We start from the raw sequence: 25935 nt of genomic DNA, 5'->3' as shown, positions 1-25935 counted from the left end.
TCTAAAGATGACTCTAGACCTCAGTAAAGTCTAATTAGTTGACAGAGGAGCTACTGATTTCTGGTTAGCAGTTTGAAAGTAGTGGAGTTGAGGCTGCTTGTATAAAAGGGAACACTACCGAGAGTTGTGGACGGAAATAGAAATGTATTTGTCACCAGGGAGACAGATAAATATTTAGTGCAGCCAGCTGCCTTGTGTTCAATTACTGTAAATAGTTTATAAGGTTCAGCATGATCAACTGGCAAGCAGATTTTCTGAAAAAGTAATGTTTTTTTTATGTTTTTTGTTTTTTTCTTTTGAAGAAAAATGATTGAGGGTTTGCCCCTGTGAGTCACAGGCAGTCACAGCAGGCCACTCACTTTCAACTCCTAACACATGACTGAAATTACTGCTGTTGCTCAAAAATGGCAAAAAAATAAAATAAAAAATACACACAGAATTTTACAAGCTTAAAATTCAGAAAGAGAAATGTGTGTAACTCAGGTCAAATTATGTTTGTGTTAAGATGTGAGCATTTTTTTCTACTGTAAAGTTCAAGGTTAGGTTTATCACCGACATAATAGTGTGTTTTCTGTGAAGATATAAATAGTTTTCTCAAAAAATTACATTTTTGCAGATATAAGTAAAGTGACAAGTCCACAGATGAGATGCACACATTTAAAGAACATTCTCTTATTATTCATACATTTTACAGGGGGGGTATCCTGGACAAAAAGTTTGCTTTATTGCCATTATATTGATTAATGTGCAGTACATGTAAGGAAAAGATTTGGTCATGGGTTTACATATTCCTATTGAGTTTTTGAAGAAGCCCAATGCAAAACACAAAACCGCTCTTATCTTTTCTTTTAGAGCAGCAGAGTCGTCGTTGACATTTTTCAGAGGCCATATTTCAAAGATTATTGATAGTGTGGTTACATACATCTGCTTCCAAGAAATTTGAAATTATAATGTTAGGAACCTGTAAGCAATACAAGCCAGCAGCAGTCACAGAAAATCTTTGGTAATATATGTACTACAGATAAAAGAAAAACAAAATGAAGTCAGCATTTCTTAAGTGATTTATAGTTTACTCGACCTCGACGCTTATAATGCGAACGTCCTCAGTGAAGCTGAAGAAAGTATACTTTTCCACAAGTCGAATGCAGAGCCACCACATAGATTCATCACACATCCTGCCTCTGTGAACTGAATGATGATCTATAACAGTAAGAGAGAATAGAAAATTAGAAGAAAAATTGGGTTCACATCTAAAAAAAAATATGTAAATAAGTCGCATCTCACACCTTGAACTCCTCTTTTTGATGGAAAGGGAAGGGAAGCAGTCCCGTTTCACTTCATCAGACCAGTTGCCATCCTTGTAAAGATTTAACCACGACCACATTCTTTCTTTCCCCGCTAAAACGGGGATTGAGATGGACAAGCAGGTCGTTTTCGTCTATCCCAATGTTCACTGAAAACTTTGTATCTTGCACTTTATGCATTTAAAAGGTTTGACAGATCATCCTGCAGGGAAACACCTCTTTACAACTGATTTGAGAATGAAATACTTCCTTTGAAATGGTGTTTAAGACAAGAACTTACAAGTTTTTAAGTCATGTCTTCATGTATGTTCCCTGAGGTACTTTTAGCAGAGAAACTATAAAAACCCAAACTGGAAAAAGTCACACCTTTATTTTGAAAGGTCAAGATAAAGATAAAACTACATACTGTATGTCGAGGCATCAGCTTTGGGGATTCCGGTAAGAAACAACTTTAAAGGAGATCTACCTCACTTCCATATCCTGTGAAAAGCAAATATGTATATATATATATATATATATACATATATATATATATATATATATATATATATATATATATATATATATATATATATATATATATATATATATATATATATATATATATATATATATATATATATATATATATATATATATATACTCTGGATATACTCTGGAAATATGATGGATTTTAATTCACAATGTAGAGTTGTAATTTTAACTACAACAAAGTAGTTTAGTGTGGACAACCTCAAACTTTTTACATTTCGCTTTCAGTCAGTCAGATTACTGAAACTTTGACTCATCTGAGTGTTAACCTCAATCTTAAAATCCCATCTGATTCTGGCTAGCATCAAATTTCTGAAATTACTTCCTAAAAAGGTAAGCTAGACCCTGTGTGAATCATGGAAAAATCTACCAATGTATTCAAACTTCTTCACCCAAATCAAACTCTAATGTTTCATTAAGCCCACATTTACATAGTAACTTGTGAAAACACTTTCTCAATTAATATTGACAATGTGAGGTTTGTTCTTGTGTTATGCAATACGAGGAAACCAAATGATGTTGCCCAACCACAGCTTACCCTGCTCATCAGCAAACAATACTTTTCTCATCCCAGACACCCTTGGGAAAAGATTTGACCTTAAGCTGACTTTTTCCACAAGATGCATTACAGAAGCAGTGGCATTTAGAAGAAAGCACATGCATCTAAACACACATTTATGGACGTCCTCTCTGTGGCTCAAACGGTTATTTTGAAGTAACCTTTGCAGCGAACAGATAACTGCATGTAATGGTATCTTTGCCTTATTGTAGTAATGTTTATAAAGGTGGATGTGGTCAGGACACATTTTAACAGTTGTATTGCATATTTCACTCTTGCAGCTACTGTAGAGTATTTATCTTTGTCTCCATTCCAACAAAAGAACCTAACATTTTGAAGTTGAAATAAGTGCACACTGCTCTCTGGTGTCTCACAGAGGTTACTGCAAAATATAGCTTTTCTGTAAATGCAATATTATAAAAACAAACATGAGCTTTGCTGTTTGCCATTTGGTGGAACCATGTGAACAGACATCACATCATATGAATGCACATTTGTTTTAATTTCCTTTTCAGCTATAATGCTCAGATCAGAGGACCCAGAATTTCAGCCACACTAGAAAAGCAAATGATTCATTGAGAATGAGTATGGAACAGACGACCACCACCAACGGACCAGAACCACTGAGGATAGAGAAGCAGGTTAGTGGCTTGTAATCTTGGGGTCAAATATATATATATATATATATATATATATATATATAATGTAAATAATTATTACAAATTACAAAAGTTATTTATTCCCAAATGTGTGTGTCAAATGGCAATAAATAACTTATGTAATAATTATTTAAGTGCACCATTAAATTATTAACACTCTTCAATATCCATAGATCTGTGTCTTTTGATCCGTCTTTAAATAATATAAGTTTATTCATAAATTGCTTATTTAAAACACAAACTTTACAATAAAGTTTTGTAAAATAAATATTTCTTTATCTTTGATTATTTTATTTATTTATTTATTTTTTTTTGCAAACATAAGTCAACAGCTTAAATGGAAACCACGAACTTCTTGTCGTTTAAAAGTTTCTGAACTAAATCACCTTTATTGAGCTGTGCAGATCATCACCAACTTCAACTGTGATCAATACAGAAACAGAGACGCTCGGCCTTCAGCGAAACCACCAGTCACATCCACTTTTTATTTTTGTTTTGTTTTGTTTTATTGATTTATTTATTTATTTTTTGTCCGAAATGTAACATTTTTAAAACCATGTAACTTTAGAATTAAATGTCGTTCCGCTTCTGTGACCAAACCTGTTTTCAAGAAATGTTACAGGGTTATTACATTACTTGTAGAACTCCCGTTGCCTTCTGGCGGGCTGGGTTTACCTTTAATTATATGAACAATCCCCCTCATTCCTATTGGTCTCCTGCTCGTATATTTAGACGACCGCCACTCTATTTGCGAACACAACTGAAAACTACACACCCACTTACGCCGCCTGTATTATTATTCATGAGGTTGTGGCTATTGCCATTATTTAGAAAAAACGTTTCGCTACAAACCTCTGACATTTAACCAGCATGCTACCATCTTCACTAATATGAGCTTTGGTGAATTTTAGTTTGGTTATTCTCGGTCTAGTGAATGCGAGTTTAAAAACCCTTGTGTGTAGAGAGCCATCGGTTCGATAAGCTAGCCGTCGTCACAACAGTTTGCACAGTCTAGAATTTAATACTACAGAGTTGGCATCGAAATGGCATCATTAGCAGCAGAGCATGAGCCAGGAATAACACCGGGCTCTGGAGCTCTGGCTGACGCTTTAGTTCCCGCTAGTATATTTGCTCCGGACCGGGGAGGATGTGGGGAAGAGGACGGCGACGAGTGCTTCGAGGACGAGGACATGACCAATGGCAAACCCGAGGATCGAAGGATAGATTGCAGCAGCAAGGTAACTCTAGGCCTGGGTGTAGCGCTGCTAAGCTAACACGACTGAATGAATGAATGAAAATATGAGTGCTGCATGTGATTATTACTTTGTTACTGTCGCGTATTGCACGGAGATGCATAGGTTAAGCATTACGTTTGAAAGTAAGGGCTCAGAGCTTGTGCTGGAATATGCTGGGTTTGGTGCAGTTTCTGCTGACGTTTATTCAAATAGTTAGCCATGTGGCTAACATTAGCTCCAGCTGATGCATGAGCGCGTAAGCCAAGAGATCGGTGGCATTAGTTGCGCTTCGAGGCACATTTTTACCATATGTTACACAAATAATAACACCAGATTATTTTGGATAGTTAAATTGCTTGCCCATTACCTAAAGTGTTGACTGTCCACTAGCTTTAAGTATCAACACCTTATATATAGCAAAACAGCATTTAGCGGGTTTGTTCTGAAGATATTCATCAGCAACATGCTCGTGTTGTGGAACGATGAATTATGAAGCTCATATTTAGTACCCATTCGCTTGAAATGAACAGACGATTTGACATGATGTAATTCTGATTGTTTGACTGTAAGAGGGAGAGAGAGAGCAATCAAGGTATTTCCTGGAAGCATCAGATTGCACATTACAAAGGTGTAATGTCATAATGCAAAGATTGCACCGGGTTGCATCACAGAACCATATTTCTGCTGACTTTAGAGCACATACAACAGTTATTGAAATGCACATAAATTATTGCACTGTCACATAAGATCTTAGTCTTTGGGGAGTTGTATAATTGCCGCTACAGTAATACAATGCATACTCTTTAGTTTATCAGGAACAATAATGCAAAGATAATCCTGATGACAGTGTACAATCATGATTGGTTTCTAAAAGTAAATATTTCAAAAGAAAATTACTTTTTAAAAAAATACTCTATGTACTACAGTATATATATAATGTGTACTACATTGTAACACATAGGAGGACTTTAGTGAATCCTAAGATTTCTAAAGATAAAAAAGGCAAACATCTTAATACTAGATATTTACTCCTGTTAGCAATCCAAACCAGCTATTACTGTAGCGCGACTTGAAAGAGTTGAAGACTCCGCGTCGATATCAGCCATACTGTGTAAATGTGCGGCTGAAGGACTTCGTGGGAAGAGTGGCACCTGGGATCTTATATGTAAAAACGCAGCTTTGGCTGTTCCATCCCCACATACCTTCTCCGCTGAAGGTATGTGGGGATGGAACAAATCTCAAACATGAATAAATCCCAGATGCACTTATTAATAATCAGTAATTTTTTTTGTCTTTGTTTCCTCTCATTCCTTGAACCCCAACAGCTGGCGCTTGTAAGCCCAAACGGGGAGCAGTATGATTCGTTACTCCGACAGCTTCGGGACAGGATGGAGGACGGCTGTGGGGAAACCATCTATGTGGTTGGAATGGGTTCCGGTGAGAAGCACGCTGCTATTCTCTCAGTTAGACTTCCCCAAATCTCTGGTGTCTATAAAACGGCTGTGTTACTTGGATAGATGGCGGTGACTGGGGTCTGGATGAGAAAGACATGGAAGCCTCCGTTGCCACAATACACTCAATGTGTGAGCAGCTGGACACTGACCTCATCCCTCTCAGAGAGCGCACCGAGGCTGCTGGGATGGTGGTGGACTATCTGATTCGGAGGCGTGTGGGTGAGCTGGACTTCCTGGAGGTCAGGTCAGTATTTGGACAGCCAGCATTTAGAATCATTGTCCCCAGGGTTAGAGGGGTTGAGCCGGTGTTCAATTGTCAGGCGTTTCTAAAGCTTCTCTAGTGCTTTTGCGTCCCCTCCAGAGTTGCGGTTGTGGGGAACGTGGACGCCGGCAAGAGCACTCTGCTGGGAGTGTTGACGCATGGCGAGCTGGACAACGGCAGGGGATTTGCCCGGCAGAAACTTTTCAGGCACAAACATGAGATGGAAAGCGGCAGGACCAGCAGCGTGGGCAACGACATCCTGGGCTTCGACCAGGAGGGTCAGGTGAGGGCTAGATAGAAGGCGTCAGTTCAGAGCGTATTGAAGAAATACAGTAGAGAAGGCAGAATGCTCACGCGCGATACCAAGCGCGTGACTCTATGCACCTGGTACGTAGAGTAGGTTCGTCATGCTACTACAAGCAGCTACACTAGAACAGAACAGACATGACTCCCACGTATCACTAAGGTCTGCTCTTTGGGAACATTGTGACCTTTATCGTGCTAAAGTGTCAATGGAGAATGAAAGGTGGAACAAACCAAAGCTCAGCTCAATCTACACTGCAATCAATGACTCACTTGGTACTTCATAATGAATGTAAACATCACCAGTACTTAAGAAAAATCAGTTATATGTAGCAGTTCTTGAGCCTAGATGTTGCTTTAATATCTGTATGTGGGATATCTACAAATATATAAGCAAAGTATTTTCAAGAAGTCTATTTTCAAGTGTTTTTATCGTTGTATTATAGATCTAGCCAGACATTAATCTCATCCTGCTTACCGTATTTTCCGCACTATAAGGCGCACCTAAAAACCTTCAATTTCCTGAAAAGCCGACGGTGCGCCTTATAATCTGGTGCGCCTTATAGATGGACCAATATTGAGCCACAAGAGGTCTAGCAACTACGGTAAGCAGCCGCCAACTTCATTTTCGCCCCTAGAAGAAGAAGAAGCGTGCGGTGCATGCTGGGATAGTTGTCAGAACGCTGGTTTGTAATCCATTAATAAAGTTTGAGTGATCTATCTACCTACCGACCGTCTAGAATCAGGTCGTCTGCAGGTCATTTAGCACCAGGTTCTCCACGAACATGCTGTGCACGAACTGAGAAGGGTGACCATCGTCCAGCCACGCCCCAGCCCAGTCGCGGACGGCTCTCCTTGCCAACCAGAGTCGGACTGTTTTGTTGACATTCCGTTTAGTGCAGCTCCATCTAGTGGATGCATAGCGTAACTCCAGGCTCTACTGTAGCGTCTATTCTATGCACCTTATAATCCGATGTGCCTTATAGTGCGGGTAATACGGTATTCTTTGTCGGTTGGAGAACAAATCAAACCAAATCTTCTGCCAGTTCCCTGCTTGCCACTTTTTGAAAGTTTACAACTTACCATACATGTATATTCAAAAATGTAGAAAAAAATATTTTTTCACTCCCAAATAAAGTAAGTAAAAATTCTCTTGATTGGAAGTAGCCAGAAATGTACCAAATTGTGACTTTTAATCTGATCTTTGTGTTTTGTTACACTTTTTTTTTCTTTCTTTTTTTTACACACAACAATATCCTGTCTGTCTGTGGCCAGGTTGTGAACAAGCCCGACAGTCACGGAGGGAGCCTGGACTGGACCAAGATCTGTGAGAAGTCCTCTAAAGTCATTACCTTTATAGACTTAGCTGGCCATGAGAAATACCTCAAGACCACCGTGTTTGGGATGACTGGACACCTTCCGGACTTCTGCATGCTCATGGTCAGAAAGTTTGTGTGAAGGAAATTTCTTCCCCTTAAAACATTTTGGTTTTGCCTATTTTAATACAATATAATATAATATATATAATTTAGCTATAACAAATTTAGTGTTTAGATTTCCTATGTGGATGACTTACTAGTTTTTCAAGTGTGAAATGAGACTGATATACATACAGAATTAAAAGAAAAAAAAACAATCAATCAATCAATCAATCAAATTTTATTTGTATAGCACATTTCAGCAGCAAGGCATTTCAAAGTGCTTTACATAAAATAAAATAAAAACAGCATGTGACAGTGAATAAACAGTTAGAAAGACAGAGAATTTTTTTTAAAGACAAAGAAAAAAGGTTAAAAAAGATAAAAACATTAAACCTCGCACCCCTTGTAGGACTTCAGTTAAACGTCTCACACCTCAGAGTTTTAGTTAAAACGCCATTTAACAAGAATTCTCACACCCCTAGATATAGATTCGTTTAACTGGGAACAAAACACCAATTTTTTATTTTTTTTTCTGTTTCATCAGGTTGGCAGTAACGCTGGTATCGTTGGGATGACCAAAGAACATCTTGGCCTGGCTTTAGCTCTGAATGTGCCCGTCTTTGTGGTGGTAACCAAAATAGACATGTGTCCGGCCAACATCTTACAAGGTTAGCTTTCAGCTATGTCATAACTAGTGAATTTAAGAAACATTGTGCTGATGTAACCATAGTTAGAAGACATTTGAATTCCATAAACAAAAAGTAAATGTGAGAGTGTTTCCATCTGACAGAGACCTTGAAGTTACTCCAGAGGTTACTCAAGTCTCCTGGCTGCAGGAAGATTCCAGTCCTTGTGCAGAACAAAGATGATGTGATAGTCGCAGCTTCAAACTTCAGTTCAGAGAGGTACAGAGTCTCTATGTGCAACTCGAAATTTATAGTTAGGACTAAGCTGCTTATTTGTAACCTGTGTGTGTATGTGTGTGTGGATTTCTGGCCAGGATGTGCCCCATTTTTCAGATTTCCAACGTCACTGGGGAGAACATGGACCTGCTAAAGATGTTTCTCAACCTGCTCTCCTCCAGAACATCGTACAGAGACGACCAGCCTGCTGAGTTTCAGATAGATGATACCTACTCTGTTCCGGTACACTGAGCACTGTCTGACTTCAATTGCTGGACAATGCAAAATTAAGCAAATTTGACCTAGTTTAGTTTGAGTTCTCGCTAAAGTCCTGCTTGTCCTGGTTTTCCTTCCAGGGAGTGGGAACTGTAGTTTCAGGAACTACCTTACGGGGGCTCATACGTCTGAATGACACCATGCTACTGGGCCCAGATCCTCTTGGAAGCTTCATTCCCATTGCTGTTAAGTCAATCCACCGCAAACGAATGCCTGTGAAGGAGGTCAGAGGCGGTCAGACCGCCTCGTTTGCTTTAAAAAAGGTGGGGAAGAAAACCTGCTCCACTTCTGGAAGAAGAAGTTTGTTTTACGCTGTGTGCATTTTGCGTCGAAGGTGTTTGAGTAAGGTTCTGTTTCTCTTCTTCTTTTACCACTTTCTTCTAAAGATCAAGCGTTCGTCTATAAGAAAAGGCATGGTGATGGTGTCGCCAAAGCTAAACCCCCAGGCAACTTGGGAGTTTGAGGCTGAAATCCTGGTTTTGCATCATCCCACAACGATATCCCCCAGATACCAGGCAATGGGTGGGTAACAGCAGCACTGAGAGATATTTGTCATCCAACAGCCTCAAGTTTCATGATCTAGCACAAAGTACATTATTGTTATGTGGGGGGGAAAATTAGGAAGTTTTGTGAATTTCTTCAACATACAGGTCAAGTTTGATACTTTGTTTTCTGCTCTCATTACTCTGACACCACTAAATAAAATCCCTTGCAATGTATTGCAACAACATAATAATAAAAATGAAAAAAATCGGCATAAGAAGTCTTTCTAAAGTTCTTCATAAGCTGTGAGAAATATGGCACCTATGTGAAATTAGAAACTGTTCAGATTAAACCAGATTGTACTTCACAATCATGGACTACTTTATTATTCCCTTTATGTAAAATACCACAAAAATGCATTGAATCTTATGGCTCTGACATGACAAAATGTGGAAAAAGGTAAAGTCATGTAAATGCTGTTGCAAAGCAGTGGAGTTAATTTAGTGCTAAAGACAAAACACAGATTAATTCGTCTAACTGCTGCCTATTCTGTTCCTCATGCAACAATCAGTCCACTGTGGGAGTATACGACAGACCGCCACCATCTTGTCCATGAATAGAGACTGCTTAAGGACAGGGGACAAGGCTTCAGTTCATTTCCGCTTCATCAAAACCCCAGAGTACCTTCACTGTGACCAGCGGCTGGTGTTCAGAGAGGGTCGCACCAAGGCTGTGGGAACCATCACTAAGGTAGAAAGGTTGCGTGGACGCTGCAGCGTTGGTTTCGTTTTAGTGTACAAAGCAAAAATCAAGTTTTCAAGTTGAATTATTTCCTCATAATTCTTTTACAGCTGTTGCACTCCACTAATAACATGCCATCAAACTCCAAACCTCCACAAATCAAAATGCAGTCTACGAAAAAGGTGCCACTCAGAAAAGAGGACGGCACCATGGCGACCAGCGATGATGCAGCAACGATAGCACAGCCGGCTGGCTCAAGCACGTCGCAGCCGGTGAGTCAACGCAGATCTATAGACACTCCGAATTGTTCGAATCTTCCAGAGGTTACGGTGTTTTCTTCCACTTCTTGGAGATCAGTGATCAATTCTAACATCTTTGTCTTCCTTTTTTTTTTGTTGTCCCCAATTCATCTTTTTATTAATTTAATCAATGTCAAATCTTTATTTTGCTTCATCCCAAACTCAAATTTTGCCACATTGCATCACTTCTTTATACTTTACACTCTTCTTTGCTTGCGTGGCTGAATCCAAAGGGGGAGGGAGATGATGACCCTCAAATAAAAGAGGGCAACAAAGAGAACAAGGTAAAATGTGTATGAACGAGAACAATGGAAGCCCAGCAGACAGCTGAATTAAAAAGCCCAGCAATGTGATCCATTCACAGCCTTGTGTTACTATTTAAAGTATATAATGTGTGCTACCTAACAAAGGGTTTTTCATTTTCTCTCCTTTTGTAGCCAAAGTCTGGGGGAGGTGGAAGGAGAAGGGGTGGCCAAAGACACAAAGGAAAAGGCCAAAATAGCAGCACCAACTCAATGGCAGCGCCGTCCTCCACAGCAACAGGAAACAGCTGAATTGTCGTCTTTAATTTTTATTTTTTGTTGGAAACCTCCCTCTTTAATTTCACCAAGTGTCATTCCACAAACCAATTAGACAGACATGTTTGGAGCGAGATTGTCTTAAACCTTGCCTCTTCACACCAGTTCATATCTTTGTTTTTGTACTGAAAAAAGAGAGAGAGAGAGAGAGAGAGAGAGAGAGACTGCCTCAGTTACATGTTTTATTGTCAGCTGCCTTCACCGGTTGGAAAAGTTTTGTTTTTAAGAGAGCAGTAGAGGCCAGTCTCACTCGGGATGAGGAGGTATTGAAGTTTCAAGGAGTCAGTGGAGTCAGTGCTTTGGCTGGAGAAAGCAAAGGAGACCAGTTTCAGTAAGTGCAGCTATAATTTAAAACTCCCTCCTGCATTCTCTGTGTATTTACAACAAATTGTGTCGGGCTATTTATACTGAAAATGTAAATTGTAAAAAATTGGAAACGTGAGTTTGTACAAATTGTATGCAAATTGCAAATGAATGTAGCACAGGGCAAACAATGATCCAAAACTTAAGCTATAAGGAATAAGCTGTGGCATTAATTTAACCTAGTTATTTATTTGCTGCACACGCAGGTTTACCGTTAGATGGTTGGACTATATTTAATCTCACTCGCACCGTTAGATTCAGTAGTGTCAGTCATGCTTTAAACTGGTGGTAACCTTATATTAATGGCATTAATACACAGATGGCACATTTCTCAATAAAGCAGTTGCTAATGATTATAATGCTTTACCTGTAAATCTATTACTCCATGTGTTATGGCCTGTTGCTGCTTGTGACAATTTCAGACATTTTTCTGCAGAAAGAAACAAATTAAAAAAAACTTTTCAGCAGTCCTGCTTTCCAAGTGTGTATCATTTTCATTACAGATGAAAATGTTCAAAAGTAGGCGAAACCTTTTCTGAACTTGAAGTACTCAAGACGTTGAGTACTTCAAGAGTTATAACTGCTTATTTTATCTTTAAAACTTAAACCAGACATATTTCCCCCCAGAGTTTAAGCTTTGATGTTTCTTCTGTGCATTTAAATATGGAAATGTTAACATCTCTGGGTAGACCTCTAGTTTATAGTGTTCAAGCTACGGTTATGCACTATTCTATGGCAATAATCAAGTTGACATTTTCAGCAATCAATTCAATTTTTTACGTGCAGTAAGAAGCAGTTCTCTTAATAGTTTTACAAATTAAAGTAGTCAAAAACTGTTGCTACAGAGAAATAAAAACCATCAACATTTTGATCATATAGATGTTTTAATGTAACACATATTGATGCAACACAAAAAGTAGCTACTTTCTACACATTAAATGCACGATAAGTGCATTTTTACTACCCCCATCATGGTAGCAGACACACAGTTCATGATCACCATCTGAAAGGCTTTTCTTGGCATGTGCAACATGACATGGAATGAATTTCAGAGAGTTGAGGAAAGTAACATTCTTCGCAAAAATAGTCTATATCTTTACAGCCCCATGGTTAGGAATGTTCCTTTTTTTTTGGTCCTAAAATATACGAGTTTACAGCAGGATGAAGAACTGAGGATCATGTTAAAATAGTGTTGAATGTGCACTTACAATTCATGCACAAAGTAGTGTTCATGAAATAATACAGCATAGCAGTACAGGTTATTCTGTACGACAGGAATGTTCAGCTTCTAGACATATTTTTTAACTCTGGGGGCAAAACATTGAAAACGGGACAGAAATAAAAAATAAAGTATGCACCGAACTTTAGTCTTTACAAACCAAGTGGACATTACTGGGGTTTCAGTCATTACTTTGGTGCATTTAGTGCCCATGACTCTCAGGGTGAGAACACATCTGAAGTGGCTGTGCCACTTCAACAAAGAATTATCCAAGGTATGGATTGCAATTAGCTGAAAATACATCAGAAACACCAAGATTCAATCCCTAGTGTGCAGTAGAAAGCAACTGGATTTCTTTAGTTTCTTAAAAATCGTCCCCCTCCACCCCCCTGCCAAAAAAGCTTCTTCACTTCTAAGCAAGTTTGGAAGCAATGAGAGATTCCTCTGACTACCACTTATGAGCCTGTTGCTTCCAACCATCTTGACAACTGAAGACGTCATTTGGTGAAAGGTAAAAAACAAAGAAGTCCAGTTGCTCTCTGCTCAACAACTTTGGATTGTTATGTCCTGAATGGCCGAGAATCTACACCAGCATAATACGAAGATGCAGCACACAGGGTAAATCAGATGTTCTGCTGTGCACTCAGCCGTCAATGTCCCAGCTAAAGAGGTGATGTTTCACCAGCATATCCTGCACTCCTTCTTTCAGTGGCTTCTGCTCTTTCTCCTAAAAGACGACGTAAAAACACAAAACAATTAAGATACAGACAAAAGGAAAGTAGTTTTCAGGTTTGTGTTTGTAAAGTATCAAAATCTGAAGTTGAAACGGCGTGAATGCTTTTTGGCGTTATTAGGAATATCAGTGTTTGCTTTTTTTTGCCCCCTTTTGTAGTTTTACAAAAAATATGCGTTGTGCAATTCTAATTTTAACTACTAAAAGGGGAGGGAGGAAGATAAAACTCAAATTATGATGAGGGGGGGAAAAAGGAAGAGGGTTAGTTGTAGATTTCCACAGAAATATTTGAACATGAGATATTAAAAAAGCTGTTTTAGTATCAATTCATGGTATCTGCAACTCTGGATGAAGTTAAGGAAACGTTTAGGGTGATGTTGGGGGTTTGACTGTGTATGCTTATGAAGATCTGCAGAAATGCACATTTCTTCAAAATATATAAATTTCTTATGTTTTATCTGGCAGATTATTCTGACGATGAGAAAGTCTAAAGGGCATGAGTGGTTTGGGATAAAACCTGAAGCTGAAATAAAGGGGCACTGTTGAGTCAGTGTGGGAGGTTTTGTGTTTGCAGCAGAAACTGTGAATTGGCTTCAACTAATAACTAATCTTAGTCATTTTTACAGCAACCGCAGTCTCACTCAGGTTACCTAGAGATCCCAACTAAAGAGGTGATGCTGAACCAGCACATCCACAACTTCTGCTTTCAGAATAGCAGATTTCTGAAATGGTACGACATCATCAAGGTTGTCTCTCCTCAACGCAACAGGCTGTTCTGACAATTAGATTGATTTTGCTGCCATGTTATCACCATGTCTTCTACTCACCACTTTCTTTTCAGGGAGCTCACTGTCTTGAGAAAGACTGAAGGCAAATTTTGACAGGACCCTGAGGATGCAGAAACAGAAGTATGTTTTATTTCAACACCATGGCCTTGTAGTGTCAATAAGTTTCCCTTTTGAAGGTTTTACTCCATTATCCACACGCTGAACAGTATTTTAACTGGTGCAAAACTTCCTCTTACAGAGGGGAGAGTTCAATTAAAACTCAAGCAATGCTGCCTTTCCAGGAGTTTTAGAAGCAAAGTAAATTGAAAATAGCATATTTAACAATATTAATTTTTGTCAAGTATGACAATCTGTCCAACAAATGTACGTACGCAAGCAAATTAACGCTTATATTGCATGACAAACATGCAAATTACAGAGTGAAAAAGTGTGGGCAGAGGCATAAGCTTATTACACATACAGTTTTTATTTAATATTTTGGTTTCCTGTCGCCCGTCTTAATACCTGAGCTCACACTTGATCTGCACCCAACCAGGACTGCGCAGGAAGGACCACAGATGATACCATTTTTCTACAGCAGCCATGCTGGAGCACAACACCTCCAACCACAGATGGAGAACCTGTTCACTAGAGAGACAGATGCAAAGTTAGGAACCAAGTATTATCTACATTTCTTGAAGTTGATATGTGAAACCTTTGGTAAACGTGTGTGTTTGTGAGAAAACTCACTTCAGGCCAACACACACGAGAGATCTGAACTTGACATCCATCTGAGCGTGTACAGAGTCATGGCTCATGTTTACAGCCTGCACTGCCTAGAAAAAAAACCAGACAGGTTTACTTTTAATACAATATAGACATCAGTTACGGTGAAAAACAGACAAATAGAAAAAACTGCTTCTTCGTTAGATTAAAATAAAATAATTTATTTGGACCGTTTTGTACACTCACTCTGTACAGCAACTCCTCAGGTGTCAGCACTTTTCCATCTTCATCTAACCTAGTAAACAACAGAGACGGTGACTTGATGCATCCATAACAAGTGGGATGACAAATTAATATTCCGACACACTCCTGTTACATATTACACTCAGTATGCAAAGAAGGGCAGGACCCTTGACAATGTTGCAACTGCAAATTAGTAAGTAAAAATCAGGAATGTTGTTTTACTGATGCAATGATTTACAGACTTTAAAAATCCATCACTATATTCAGTTGACAAACCATGTTTAAAACTTCATCTTTTTAAGTTTCTTACAGTTTTTAACAGTAGTTGCAACTTTCCTTTGCAGTGATGTATGTGCAGTGTGTCCCTCTCTCTCACTATAGTCCACAGCAATGTGTGTGTCTGTGCCATTTCAAAACAAACATGACAAATGGGGTGTCTGATTCCTGGCCAGTGAACCATTGTATAGATGTTTTTCAGAAGTGATCTCTGGTACTGAATTATAAATGTAGGTCTGGATGCTCTATAAGTTTCCTAACAACCGCAGCAGCAGAGTGTAGAAGCTGCAGATACAGACTCTGTGCTGCAATCGTTGCCCGTTTGTAGCCTAACTTTTGACTTACTGGCTCCTTACGTTTGTCAACATGTAAGCCACGCTCAAATAAATTTACATTCATTCAGTTTTAATCGCATTATGATTCTGTGAATATCTAAATGAATTTAATTTGAATAATTTTACAACATGACAATAAATACTTCAAATACTTCTTAGCATAAAAAGATGTAGTAAGAAGGTTATGCTGGAGGGTGCATCACATAAAAAGGCTGGGTTTTTCTGTTGGAAAAATATTCATTTAGTATAGATCGATTTATCCAAAAATGAAAACAAAAAAAGATTGCATTTACCTGTATGTTTTACAAAGCACAAGTCTAGAGTAGACAGAATTGAAGTCTCTCTCCACCTCCCTACTAGCTGCCTGAGGAAAAGCACATTAGGTAGAATAATGCATTTCTATTTTGAACCTGACAAAAGCCATTTCATTTATGAGGCCATAATAATAAAAAAACAAAACTACCTCCTCTATGAATAACCATGGGTGGCAAGGTCCTCCAAGTATAGAGGGCTTTTTTAATCCATGCTGAAAGATGGCCTTCAGGGCAGGACACAGGGTTCCTCTGACCAGGTCAGTCACTGCCTCCGTCACAGAGTCGTCACCTGCTAATGAGTACTGGACACAGGCAGGTGCACCAGTTGGTAGAATATGCAAAGGAACAGATGTCCAAAGCTGTGTGCATATTGCGGACGGGCATCCGATAGCTTACCTCCTTACTTCTTTCATCCAGAATTTCCACAAACTTGGCTGGAAACCAACCTATCACACGAGGGAGAAAATAAATAATGGATGTGAAAACAAATTAGCAACGTAATGTTTAATGATGAAGTAATAAAGAGCACACACCTCTCAGGCCGTTGAGCTCGCCGACCCAACAGTGCTCATCTTTTTGTGAAATGATCTAACACAGAAAGATGAGGGGGAGTAAGTGCAAAAGCTGAGTTTATACATCGTACACGGTAGTGAGCGTCTTAGTGCAACTCACGGTGATGATGTCATTCTTCCTGAAGCCCAATTCATCGTCGTCATGACGTTCGAAATCCAGCAAAGCCTTTGCTCGTCTCCGTCTGTTACGAGACACCACGAGAAAGTTTTCGTGGTCTCTCTGGTGGCTCTCCATGGAGTAGTCTGGTGTCAGATCCTGGAGAGGAGACGACAAAGAGTGATGGGGTTCTTAACACAGGGTGTTACAACGACAAAGTCAAAGCTTATAAGTGCAAAGCAACATTTGGACCTACAGTGCTGGAATGCCGTGGGTCAAGACAGTGGAAGTGCTCCGCAGTACGAGTTATAGCCTCCCTTAGAGCAGCAACCAACTCTGTCTGTTTGATGTTTTTGGATTTCAGGGCATCGGCTTCATCCTCCCCAAACAGCAGAGAGGTCAGTGTGGATTTCCTGCGCAGGGACTGTCTCCTCACCACCTAAATATTCACAAAAAACAGAAAGACCTTAATCAGACGGTCAACATGCCTGACAATCAGGCAGGTGTCAGCGTACAACAAACCTTGTTGAGATTGGTACCGAGTGTGGAATTGTTTCCATTGTTGAGCTGCGCCTGTTCGTTAAGAATATAGGCCAGGTGCTTGTGACGATGAGCCTCCAAAGTTTCCTGGGATAGCGTCCCAGCTATCCGCATAGCCTCTCCAAGAACTGCAGGCCCGTCTTTTAACTGACTTGGCAGGTCTGACAGAGTGTTAAAAATGGACGCAGAGTTTTCTGACGCTACGAGCTCTTCCTCCTAGAGTCAAAGTAAAATTCAGTAAGAATAATGCTTAATAATGTAAACTCATTTTACAGGTTGGTGAGAAAACTTGGAAAGAGTTCCAGCTATGCACACAATGTTTTTCTAATTTGGGGGGCAGGGGGGGCGGGGGGTGTTTGACTGCATCAGCCTGTTGAGACTGAGACAGGTGTAGCGTTCTTACCTTAATTTTGAGCATGCCCAGTGTGATCTGGAAGAGCACCACCGAGCCCTGATAAAACAACAGATCCCAGATCCTCAGAAGCAGACGGATGTCCACCACACTGGCAAATGACGTCAGGAACCAGTGCAATGTGATCAGCGACAACTCTGCATGTAAAAGAAAGACGAGCGCAGCGTAAACTCGCCAAACACTACACCTAATACGAAAGACAATAAACCAAATATAGAATTCATCTTCAGTTTTTAACCTATGTCATGCTCTTGGAGGAGGCGGTCCAGGGCAGGGAGGTACTGAACGGTGAGCTGCCGCAGAACCCTCTGATCGGTTTGGACCCCCAGGAGTGTGGAGGAGAAGTAGGACGGAGGAAGGAGGTCTTCGATCAAAGCACACATCATCCACAGAGCGTCCTCCTCCTCCAGGAAGAGCAGCAGGCAGGAAATGACCTGGATGAACATTTATGAAATGAAATCACAGTCTAACAAAGAGGCCAAAAACTAAAAATGAAAAAAATAAATAAATTGTGTAAAAGTGCAGTTAAGGAAGTAATATTCTATGTTCTCACCATGCCAGTGCCCTGACAGTACCCGATATCTGGGTAGAGCCAAGCCAGACCTCTCAGTACCCGCCTCAGTCTTGGGACTCCCACGCTGTTCAGAGTGCTGAAACATGCATTGGTTGGCATGGTCCGCAACAGATCCTTTTCTATCTGGAAGGCAGAGTTTATCATTTTAAATAATACCCAACTTATACATTTATATTCCAACATTTTTCTTCATCAACAAAAACATGATTTACAAACAGAAAGAGTAATTCATAATGATATAAATCAAATTAACCATAGCTTAGGGTGTGATGCATACAGTGAACTTAAATACTGTTGGAGATTTTACCTGCTTAGCTGTGCTGGTGTCATCATTAGAGCTATTCTTGACAATTTCTTTGTAGGAAATCTCTGAGGTCCTCTTCTTTTGCAGTGCTCCAGACAGACGCATCCATAACTAAATAATTTAAGAAAGAAAAGAGAAACGTTGAGGTTAGTTATTGGCATTAAAACTGACACCATTAAGAATAGGAAAAGCTCTTTCTGTTCCATGTTTAGTCAAATCAGCAAACATGTCTACCTGGGGTCTCATGCTGTGAGGTATCCCACCAAGGACCAAAGAACGCAGACGCTCCGACTGAGGAAGGACGGGATCGATGAGATCCCAGGTCAGATCCCCCACCGTGTGGTTATGGGTGAACTCCAAGTGGGCTTGCCAGCGAAGCCGCTGCTGGGGGTCTTCACGCTGGGGTGAACCCTCTGTGCCCAACCTGATCTTGGGCTCTCCATCATCTTAAAGGAGAGGAAAATGTCAAAATTTAGCGAGGCTAGCCTTTCCAGTTATGTTAACACTAGGAAGTACTTTTGTAAATAAAATGATTCAGACATAAAATAAAAAAGTATTTCAAAACAAAATTGCAGCAGATATTCACCAAATATGAAAAAGCTATACAACAAAATCTCAGAGCACGTAATGAGACACACTAGTGCTGTGAAAGGCAACCGTAACGATACTGATAAATAGGTTTCCCCGTAAAATAAGAATTCAGCACTGATAAAAATAGGTAATTAAAGTAAGAAAAAGCAGCACCAGTATTGTTCTGGTAACAGTAAAAGAATACGGACGGCTTGGAAACATTTAGAGAAATTGCATTAACTTTGAGCAATCAGTAACTGACAAAAAGCACCGTCTGTACTAACACAGTGCTGCAGCTGCAACACTGACGGTTAAACATGGTGCTAAAGGCAGCACAAAACATGCTTTCATCTATTAGGATGAGAAAAAGAATTGGTGAAAAATGACTCTGCGATCACATGAACTCGGTATGTGTTGTCTTTGTACTGAGATACAAAGATGTCATTCTTCTTCGTTTATATGTGGGGAATTTTACCAGTTAAGTTTATAAAAAGAGGATTAAAGGAAAAATGCTAGCGGTTGTGTTTTATGTGTGAAAATACCTTCCATATCTATCCTGAAGCCAAACTCATCATACTGTTGTTCAGGCTGCTCTGCAGGATCTTTCTGTAGAGATGACATAGTAACACATTTCTTATTAGGCATGACTTATACAAGATGCGTCAGAACAACAGACAAAGATTACATTCTTCAACAAATAAACAGTTTATTTTACTACAATAAACTCCATAAATCATTTAATGGAAGAAAAATACCATATAGTAACACATCATTTGAATTACTCTTTGCATTTTTGCCAGTCGTTTCTTCAAAACAAAACCGAATCGGACTGAGAACTGCTGAACCGGAACAGATTCACAGGGAAGCGATTTGTTAATCCTCACAGATTCCCTCTGAAAAATCTATTATGCTTTGTGTAAAAGAACTCAAAATGTGCAAATTAAACCACAATACTATCAAAACACTGTCCACAAACATATCTGTTTAAGTGAAAATTATGGTATACTTTACGTTTTTCACTTTAGTCATCATCTCTCGTCTTACAATAAGAAACTACTTATACCGGGACCATCATTTTGGCTTCAGTTGCTAAAACAAGTAACTGATCTAGCATTAAACATATTTTGGACACGTCCTCGCTTGTAATGCTATCTTGTTGAAAATAATTTAATCAACCCATTTCAGTGCCTAAAATTAAATCAGATTCTCACTTGATGATATTTGGCCAAAATATCTTGAGGCCACATGCTTGGGGTAAGGGCAGAAAAAGATCCGCCAGGTGCTGGTGTGTAAGTACCTAACACAGTGAGGGGAAAAAAAAATAAGTCAACGTGAGAAACATCCTTTGACACAATGAAGTAAGAAGGCTAGTATAGACCAATGCATTCAATAAATTCATTATTTAAAAAATTGCTGGAACTAATTACCAGACATTTTGTCGATTAACTGAGGTCACAGAGAGAGACAAAGAACCATCCAGAGAAGAGACATCAGGTGAGTGTCAGTCTGTGGAACAACTGCGGAAGAAAACGGATTGCAAATTCATTTTTTGCGTATTTTTAACAGCACAAAATAAAAAAAGTTATCAAAAATTAGACAATAAACGAGTGCAAGAGCATTTCCACACAAGATAAAACATGTTGCCAAAAATCAATAGTTTTTAATGCTACAGGACGCTGCAGTAGAATCAAAACTACAAAAACTAATTGTTAGTTTAGACAAATCCTTACAGTCAGATCATGTGCAGCCAATTCAAATCTGCTGACATCTTGACTATTTCTGTCCTATTCAGCAACCTGGAGGAATAGGTTCATGTTATGTTTTATACACATATCTACATTTAATAATGCGTGAGAAAATGATTCAGTCAGTACTTAATACAGTTGACACACAAGAAATATTAAAATATAACATGCTTATTTTTTTAATTTTGCATATCATACAAAAAAACAGACTTCATACAGAAAGTCTCTGTTGATGCAAGAGAAAAGTTGTGCTTTTTTATGAAAACTGAGGATTATCAATTGTAGTCAATGAGATTAATCAACTCAACTGCAAACTTGCATCCCTATTTCTTATAAATTTCTGGAACTCTCCATTAAAAAGAAGGGAAAATAACCCCATAAAAGATAAAAAAAAAAAAAGATATCATGGCAGTTTTCATTTTGTAAATTAAGTGTTGCGCTTACCAAAGGCTTATTTAACGCATCAACTCAGATACAATAAAATTCATTTCTGTGAACGTGCGACTTGTTTGCCAAAGTTAGACATGCTTTTTCAGTTGGTATCATTAGAATTTTTATTTATGTTCACTACTTGAATAATTTCTACATTAGTATGAGTCAAGGACAATTCATAGTGGCTTTGGTTTTGCACCGATGCTCCTATTGGAAAACCTGAATGAATTTGAATATGAAACAGTCCATTATTGCACATTTGAAATTTAACAAGAACCCAAAAAAAAAAAAAAAAAACTGTAAAAATAGAAAATGCGCATATCAAATACACTACTGCAAAATACAGTTTTCTGTGCCAAAAGTTGCTTACCATGAGTCTTTTACATCAACAAACTTGAAATCATGTCAATCCACCCCAAGCATTTTACCGTTATGGGAAAATAAATTCCTTTCCTATTTCGATTGAACAGCTTTGTGAAGGAACGTCATTTTGAATCCAAGCAAAAACTAAAGAAGCAACATTCAAAAACGTAACCTGTAGAAGACGTTCACCACTATGCAAACCCCGTGGAAGAATGAGTCATTCTAGCAGCCGGCCCACAGCATTTGGAGGGGGATTTAAGACTTAGAGATGATGAATCAATTTGAGGTTGGGAGGATGGCCAAGTACTTTCAGGGAAGCTCTGTGTGCAACTCTAGGGGATAAGAGAAGTGTAGACACTTCCTTACAACATTACCGATTTAATCACATGCCAGTGAACTTTGTAAAACGCTTCCTGCAAACTGTTGCACAAAGAAAGCCATTTACACACATAACTTAACCTCTCATAACAAAGAAAGACTTGGCTGTAAACAATTCACAGTTGTCTTACTGCATTCATCGCTAATTTCATAGTCCAAATGGGCTAACCAGAAGTATATTAACATATGTCTTGTCCTTTTGATATTTCCACAAGACATAGTATCATGCTAGGGCTGCAGGACATAAGAAAATGTTGTGGTGCCAATAATATTGGTAAATACTGCAATGAGGACATCATTGCAGAAGGAAAGCTACTACACCTCACTAGTCTGTTAAGACGTCGACTGCAATTTGGCTACCTGAGGAGATAACCCAAACTACTAAAAACTGCAGGTTAATAGTGGTTTTAGATATGCTCCAGATTCCACTCTGTGAATACCAGAATGGCAAAAACAAAGAATATTCTGCACAGTGACAAAGAGAGCCACTATATTCAGGTGTTTCCTTTGCTTCTATGAACCAAAATCAAATAGGGAACAATTTCCTAAATGTTAGTTTGTCTACCACTGCTGTAACTCTGGTATTTTTAATCGAGTTTTAACTTTGAAAAACACATCGTGCCACATGCTTATCTGGAACAAACAGTAATTCATATGCTGAAAAGAAAGTTTCAAGTACACCGTGTAGATTTGTGTAGATTTAGCATTATTTATTTCTGATTACAGTCAGCACTAAGGAACACTGACTGGGTTGAAAAGCAACTATTTATTGTCTAGCTCAAAAGCCATCTTCTCTCAAAGAAGGAAAACTATGACTTGCCATCGTCTGAAGCTGCATCACTTACTACAGCAAACACAAGAACAGCTCAGCTTCGATAGGTGTGGCTTTGCTCTGCTATGTTTGCAGAAAGTAGACAAACACTTTGCCACACCAGCAGCAACGACCAACATCCTGGTTTTCAATTAGCACAGCCGAGAACAACAGCTTTTTAACAGCGGCACTGTAAACTCACGCTGATCAAAGAGTTGTGTGTCGCCCTGAAACCATGCCGAGCAAAAACCACCACTGCGATTCCGAACACCGCCTCCAGTTGTTCCTCATAGTGACCCAAACACCGGTGACTCATTTTTCCTCATTAAGACACGTGTCACACAATGCTGCTGTTTGCCATTTCCCTCAAGATCGTGATCAAATCAAAAGCGCATTGTGAAGTCACTCATTTACAGAAAGCAAAGATATTAATCTGCTGATTAATATCTCTGAAGCGTGCGTCTTTTTTTTTTTTAGCTCCTAAAAAGTATCATACTAGAATACTGACATCTAAGCGATAAGAGACCCACCTCATATGCAAGATCCAGATGAAACAGACAGTGCAAGCACTCACCGCTGTTGTTTATTGTTGTGGTTTTAATGTAGTTTGTCAGCTGATAAATTACCGTTACGTCAAGCCACAGCTGACGTCAGGTGCAGCCGATAACAATGTACTACATTTTCCTATGCAACATATTTTATCCGCGTTGACATTTGTCCGCAGATGTAAAAGACCAAATGAAACCATTGTTGTAGTAAAAACGCTCACTTTCCCCATCTATAGAATTCAAAATAATTCAAATAATGGCAATCTTACGTACTCTCGGAGACTCCAGATGCTAGCCAAACATGCTACATTTAGCTTTATGCTAGTTGCATACAACGTAACAGCCGATTCACTTTACTTACCGTGGCATTGTTCCTGGAGAAAAGATAGGGATCCGGGTTATGCTCAAAATACGTTCTGTTATTGAATATGGGGGGAAAAAAACATATCATTTGCTTATCACTCGCTTCTCATTACTGACATTATCTACGTTGTGCACCTGCTAAAAACGAAATGTAGCTCCTGTGTATTCCTACACCGTAAGGGTTTTCCCTGTTCTACATCCCGGAGCAGCACCTTCTGTGTAAAATATCCTTCCGCGACGACGACTGCGTGACGATTGCGCTGATGTGTTCCATTCATTTACGCATGGCCACGCCCCCCATTCATACCCGAGCCAGAAAAGCAGGGAGTCACGATTTAGAGCAGAACTTTTACGACATCGTATGTTAAGTCTGTCATGATCCCACAGAAGGTGCGTTGTGTTTTATATTTAAATAATCTGCGCAGATAGATTAGGTCTTATGTTTCCATTGAATGGTCTGATTTGTTTTTGCAATTTTAAAACCTTTTATGTATTTTATATTCCTTTCCTACATTTGTAGGGATTTTTTTAAATCCCTACAAATGTATGTGTGTGAATATTGCTTGTTCACAAAATCGTGCCAACGGTGTAGAATTAAATAGTCACACAAAACAGACTCTACATTTTCTCATCAGTGAATTCACTTCATTTATAGGGAGAAATACATCAAATTACACTGCAATGACAAAACATGCTGCTACAGATTAGTTGAAACATAATACAAAAAAAAAAGAATTTTTAGAAAAGAACCATTAGCAAGACAACCACTTGTTACTTGTTTTGTATTAATTGCGTTTTCATTTGTAATTTATTGAAAATGTGTTGTTTTAGCATTGTTATTTGTGATAAACAAAAGTAAATATTTAAACATTTTAACCATGTCTGTTCTCTGCAGTACTCTTCTTTAAAAACACAATAAAACTTTTGCCAATTTGTTCAATAACTTCACAGTTGCTTGCCCCAAGCTATTTTTTTTCTTTTTTAAAAGCTTAGCAATAATATTTTGAGCACTAAAAGCAGACCTAAAACACATTAATTGGACAGCTGTCTGTATGTGGGTGGTTTAATGACTGATATGAACCAATTTGACATGGGTTAAACTTTGAGAGGTGAGTCATAGCATCTCTATAATTAAAGCAGAACAGTCACAGCCTGTATAGGTCAGAACCTACCAAAAGTGGCGTCAGAAATGGAAATTACTTGAGAGGAACGAAAGATGGGATCTGTTCAAATGTACTTCTGTTATAAATGTGTTATTTCTAACAATTCATTGACATGGTATTACTCCCTGATAGCAGAGAACAGCTCAGCAATAGGGAACTGTGTTGAGCCACAAAAATAGTTAAATGCCTTGAAAAACAATGATTTGAACTTGAATTGTTGGCTTGTTCTTTAAATGTGCCAAATTTCACATTGCTTGAGCATTCGTTGCTTGATGGAAGCATCAATTTCAACCCAAAAGATCAGCCAGATCAATTACTGTCAGAGGGACTGTATATTTTTTGGACAAACAGGTCGCTGAGAAAGCAAAGAAAAATTTCAGCCACTTGACCTTTAGGTCTTGGAGGAATTATTCCCATTACCCTCAGGCTAGCATTGCACTCCAGCCATGAAAGAAACTAATTGCTATTCCAATTCTTTCATTCCCTCAAGTCTGCTGCTGAATATGTAGAAATACTCATCTCAAACACAGTTGTTTATTTTAGAGGCTCTGCTAAATTTATTTATTTTTTGTTTTTTTATTTTTGCTTCTCTTTAATTTCCCATTGGGCTGCACAGTGGCACAGTTGGTAGAGCTGTTGCCTTGCAGCAAGAAGGTTCTGGGTTCGATTCCCGGCCCCGGTCTTTCTGCATGGAGTTTGCATGTTCTCCCTGTGCATGCGCGGGTTTTCTCTGGGTACTCTGGTTTCCTCCCACAGTCCAAAAACATGACTGTCAGGTTAATTGGCCTCTCCAAATTGTCACTAGGTGTGAGTGTGTGTGTGCATGGTTGTTTGTCCTGTGTGTCTCTGTGTTGCCCTGCGACAGACTGGCGACCTGTCCAGGGTGACCCCACCTCTCGCCTGGTACGCTAGCTGGAGATAGGCACCAGCACCCTTCCCGACCCCACTGAGGGTCAAGGGTGTAAGAAAATGGATGGATGGATGGATGGATAATTTCCCATTATGACATGAGCATGCATAGATCTAACAACAGGAAGGCTGATTTTGACTAATCTAGATTTCAATCTGAATAACATCACA

General features: G+C 39.1%; 2 protein-coding genes across 3 annotated transcripts; one reads left to right on the top strand and one right to left on the bottom strand.

Moving 5' to 3' along the window:
• The first annotated feature begins 3807 nt into the window (after nt 1-3807).
• Nucleotides 3808-11837, top strand: gtpbp1 (GTP binding protein 1). Of its 2 annotated transcripts, XM_008415794.3 has the most exons (14): nt 3808-4291; nt 5614-5725; nt 5806-5986; nt 6104-6287; nt 7583-7747; nt 8273-8396; nt 8519-8633; nt 8729-8873; nt 8987-9169; nt 9293-9428; nt 9961-10139; nt 10241-10402; nt 10663-10713; nt 10867-11837. In XM_008415794.3, the coding sequence occupies exons 1-14, from the start codon at nt 4097-4099 to the stop codon at nt 10981-10983; spliced, it is 2049 nt and encodes a 682-aa protein (XP_008414016.2). In that variant the 5' UTR covers nt 3808-4096; the 3' UTR covers nt 10984-11837. The 2 variants fall into 2 exon arrangements, with proteins under 2 accessions (XP_008414016.2, XP_008414017.1); XM_008415795.3 differs by lacking the exon at nt 10663-10713.
• Nucleotides 11838-12235: 398 nt separating this feature from the next.
• Nucleotides 12236-23952, bottom strand: sgsm3 (small G protein signaling modulator 3). Its single transcript, XM_008415796.3, has 21 exons — nt 23691-23952; nt 20480-20569; nt 20264-20349; nt 19595-19658; nt 18717-18928; nt 18486-18593; nt 18158-18301; nt 17843-18038; nt 17596-17741; nt 17175-17408; nt 16909-17091; nt 16656-16811; nt 16517-16571; nt 16380-16429; nt 16133-16285; nt 15963-16033; nt 15062-15110; nt 14840-14925; nt 14615-14737; nt 14150-14210; nt 12236-13316 (listed from the first exon to the last, which is right to left on the bottom strand). The coding sequence occupies exons 2-21, from the start codon at nt 20484-20486 to the stop codon at nt 13233-13235; spliced, it is 2268 nt and encodes a 755-aa protein (XP_008414018.1). The 5' UTR covers nt 20487-20569; nt 23691-23952; the 3' UTR covers nt 12236-13232.
• Nucleotides 23953-25935: the final 1983 nt, after the last annotated feature.

This window comes from Poecilia reticulata, chromosome 8 (genome assembly GCF_904066995.2).
Source record: "Poecilia reticulata chromosome 8, P_reticulata-male-v2, whole genome shotgun sequence".
NCBI classification, from domain to species: Eukaryota; Metazoa; Chordata; class Actinopteri; order Cyprinodontiformes; family Poeciliidae; genus Poecilia; species Poecilia reticulata.
Note: the sequence above shows the minus strand (reverse complement) of the source record. Positions and strands in the feature narration are given on the sequence as shown.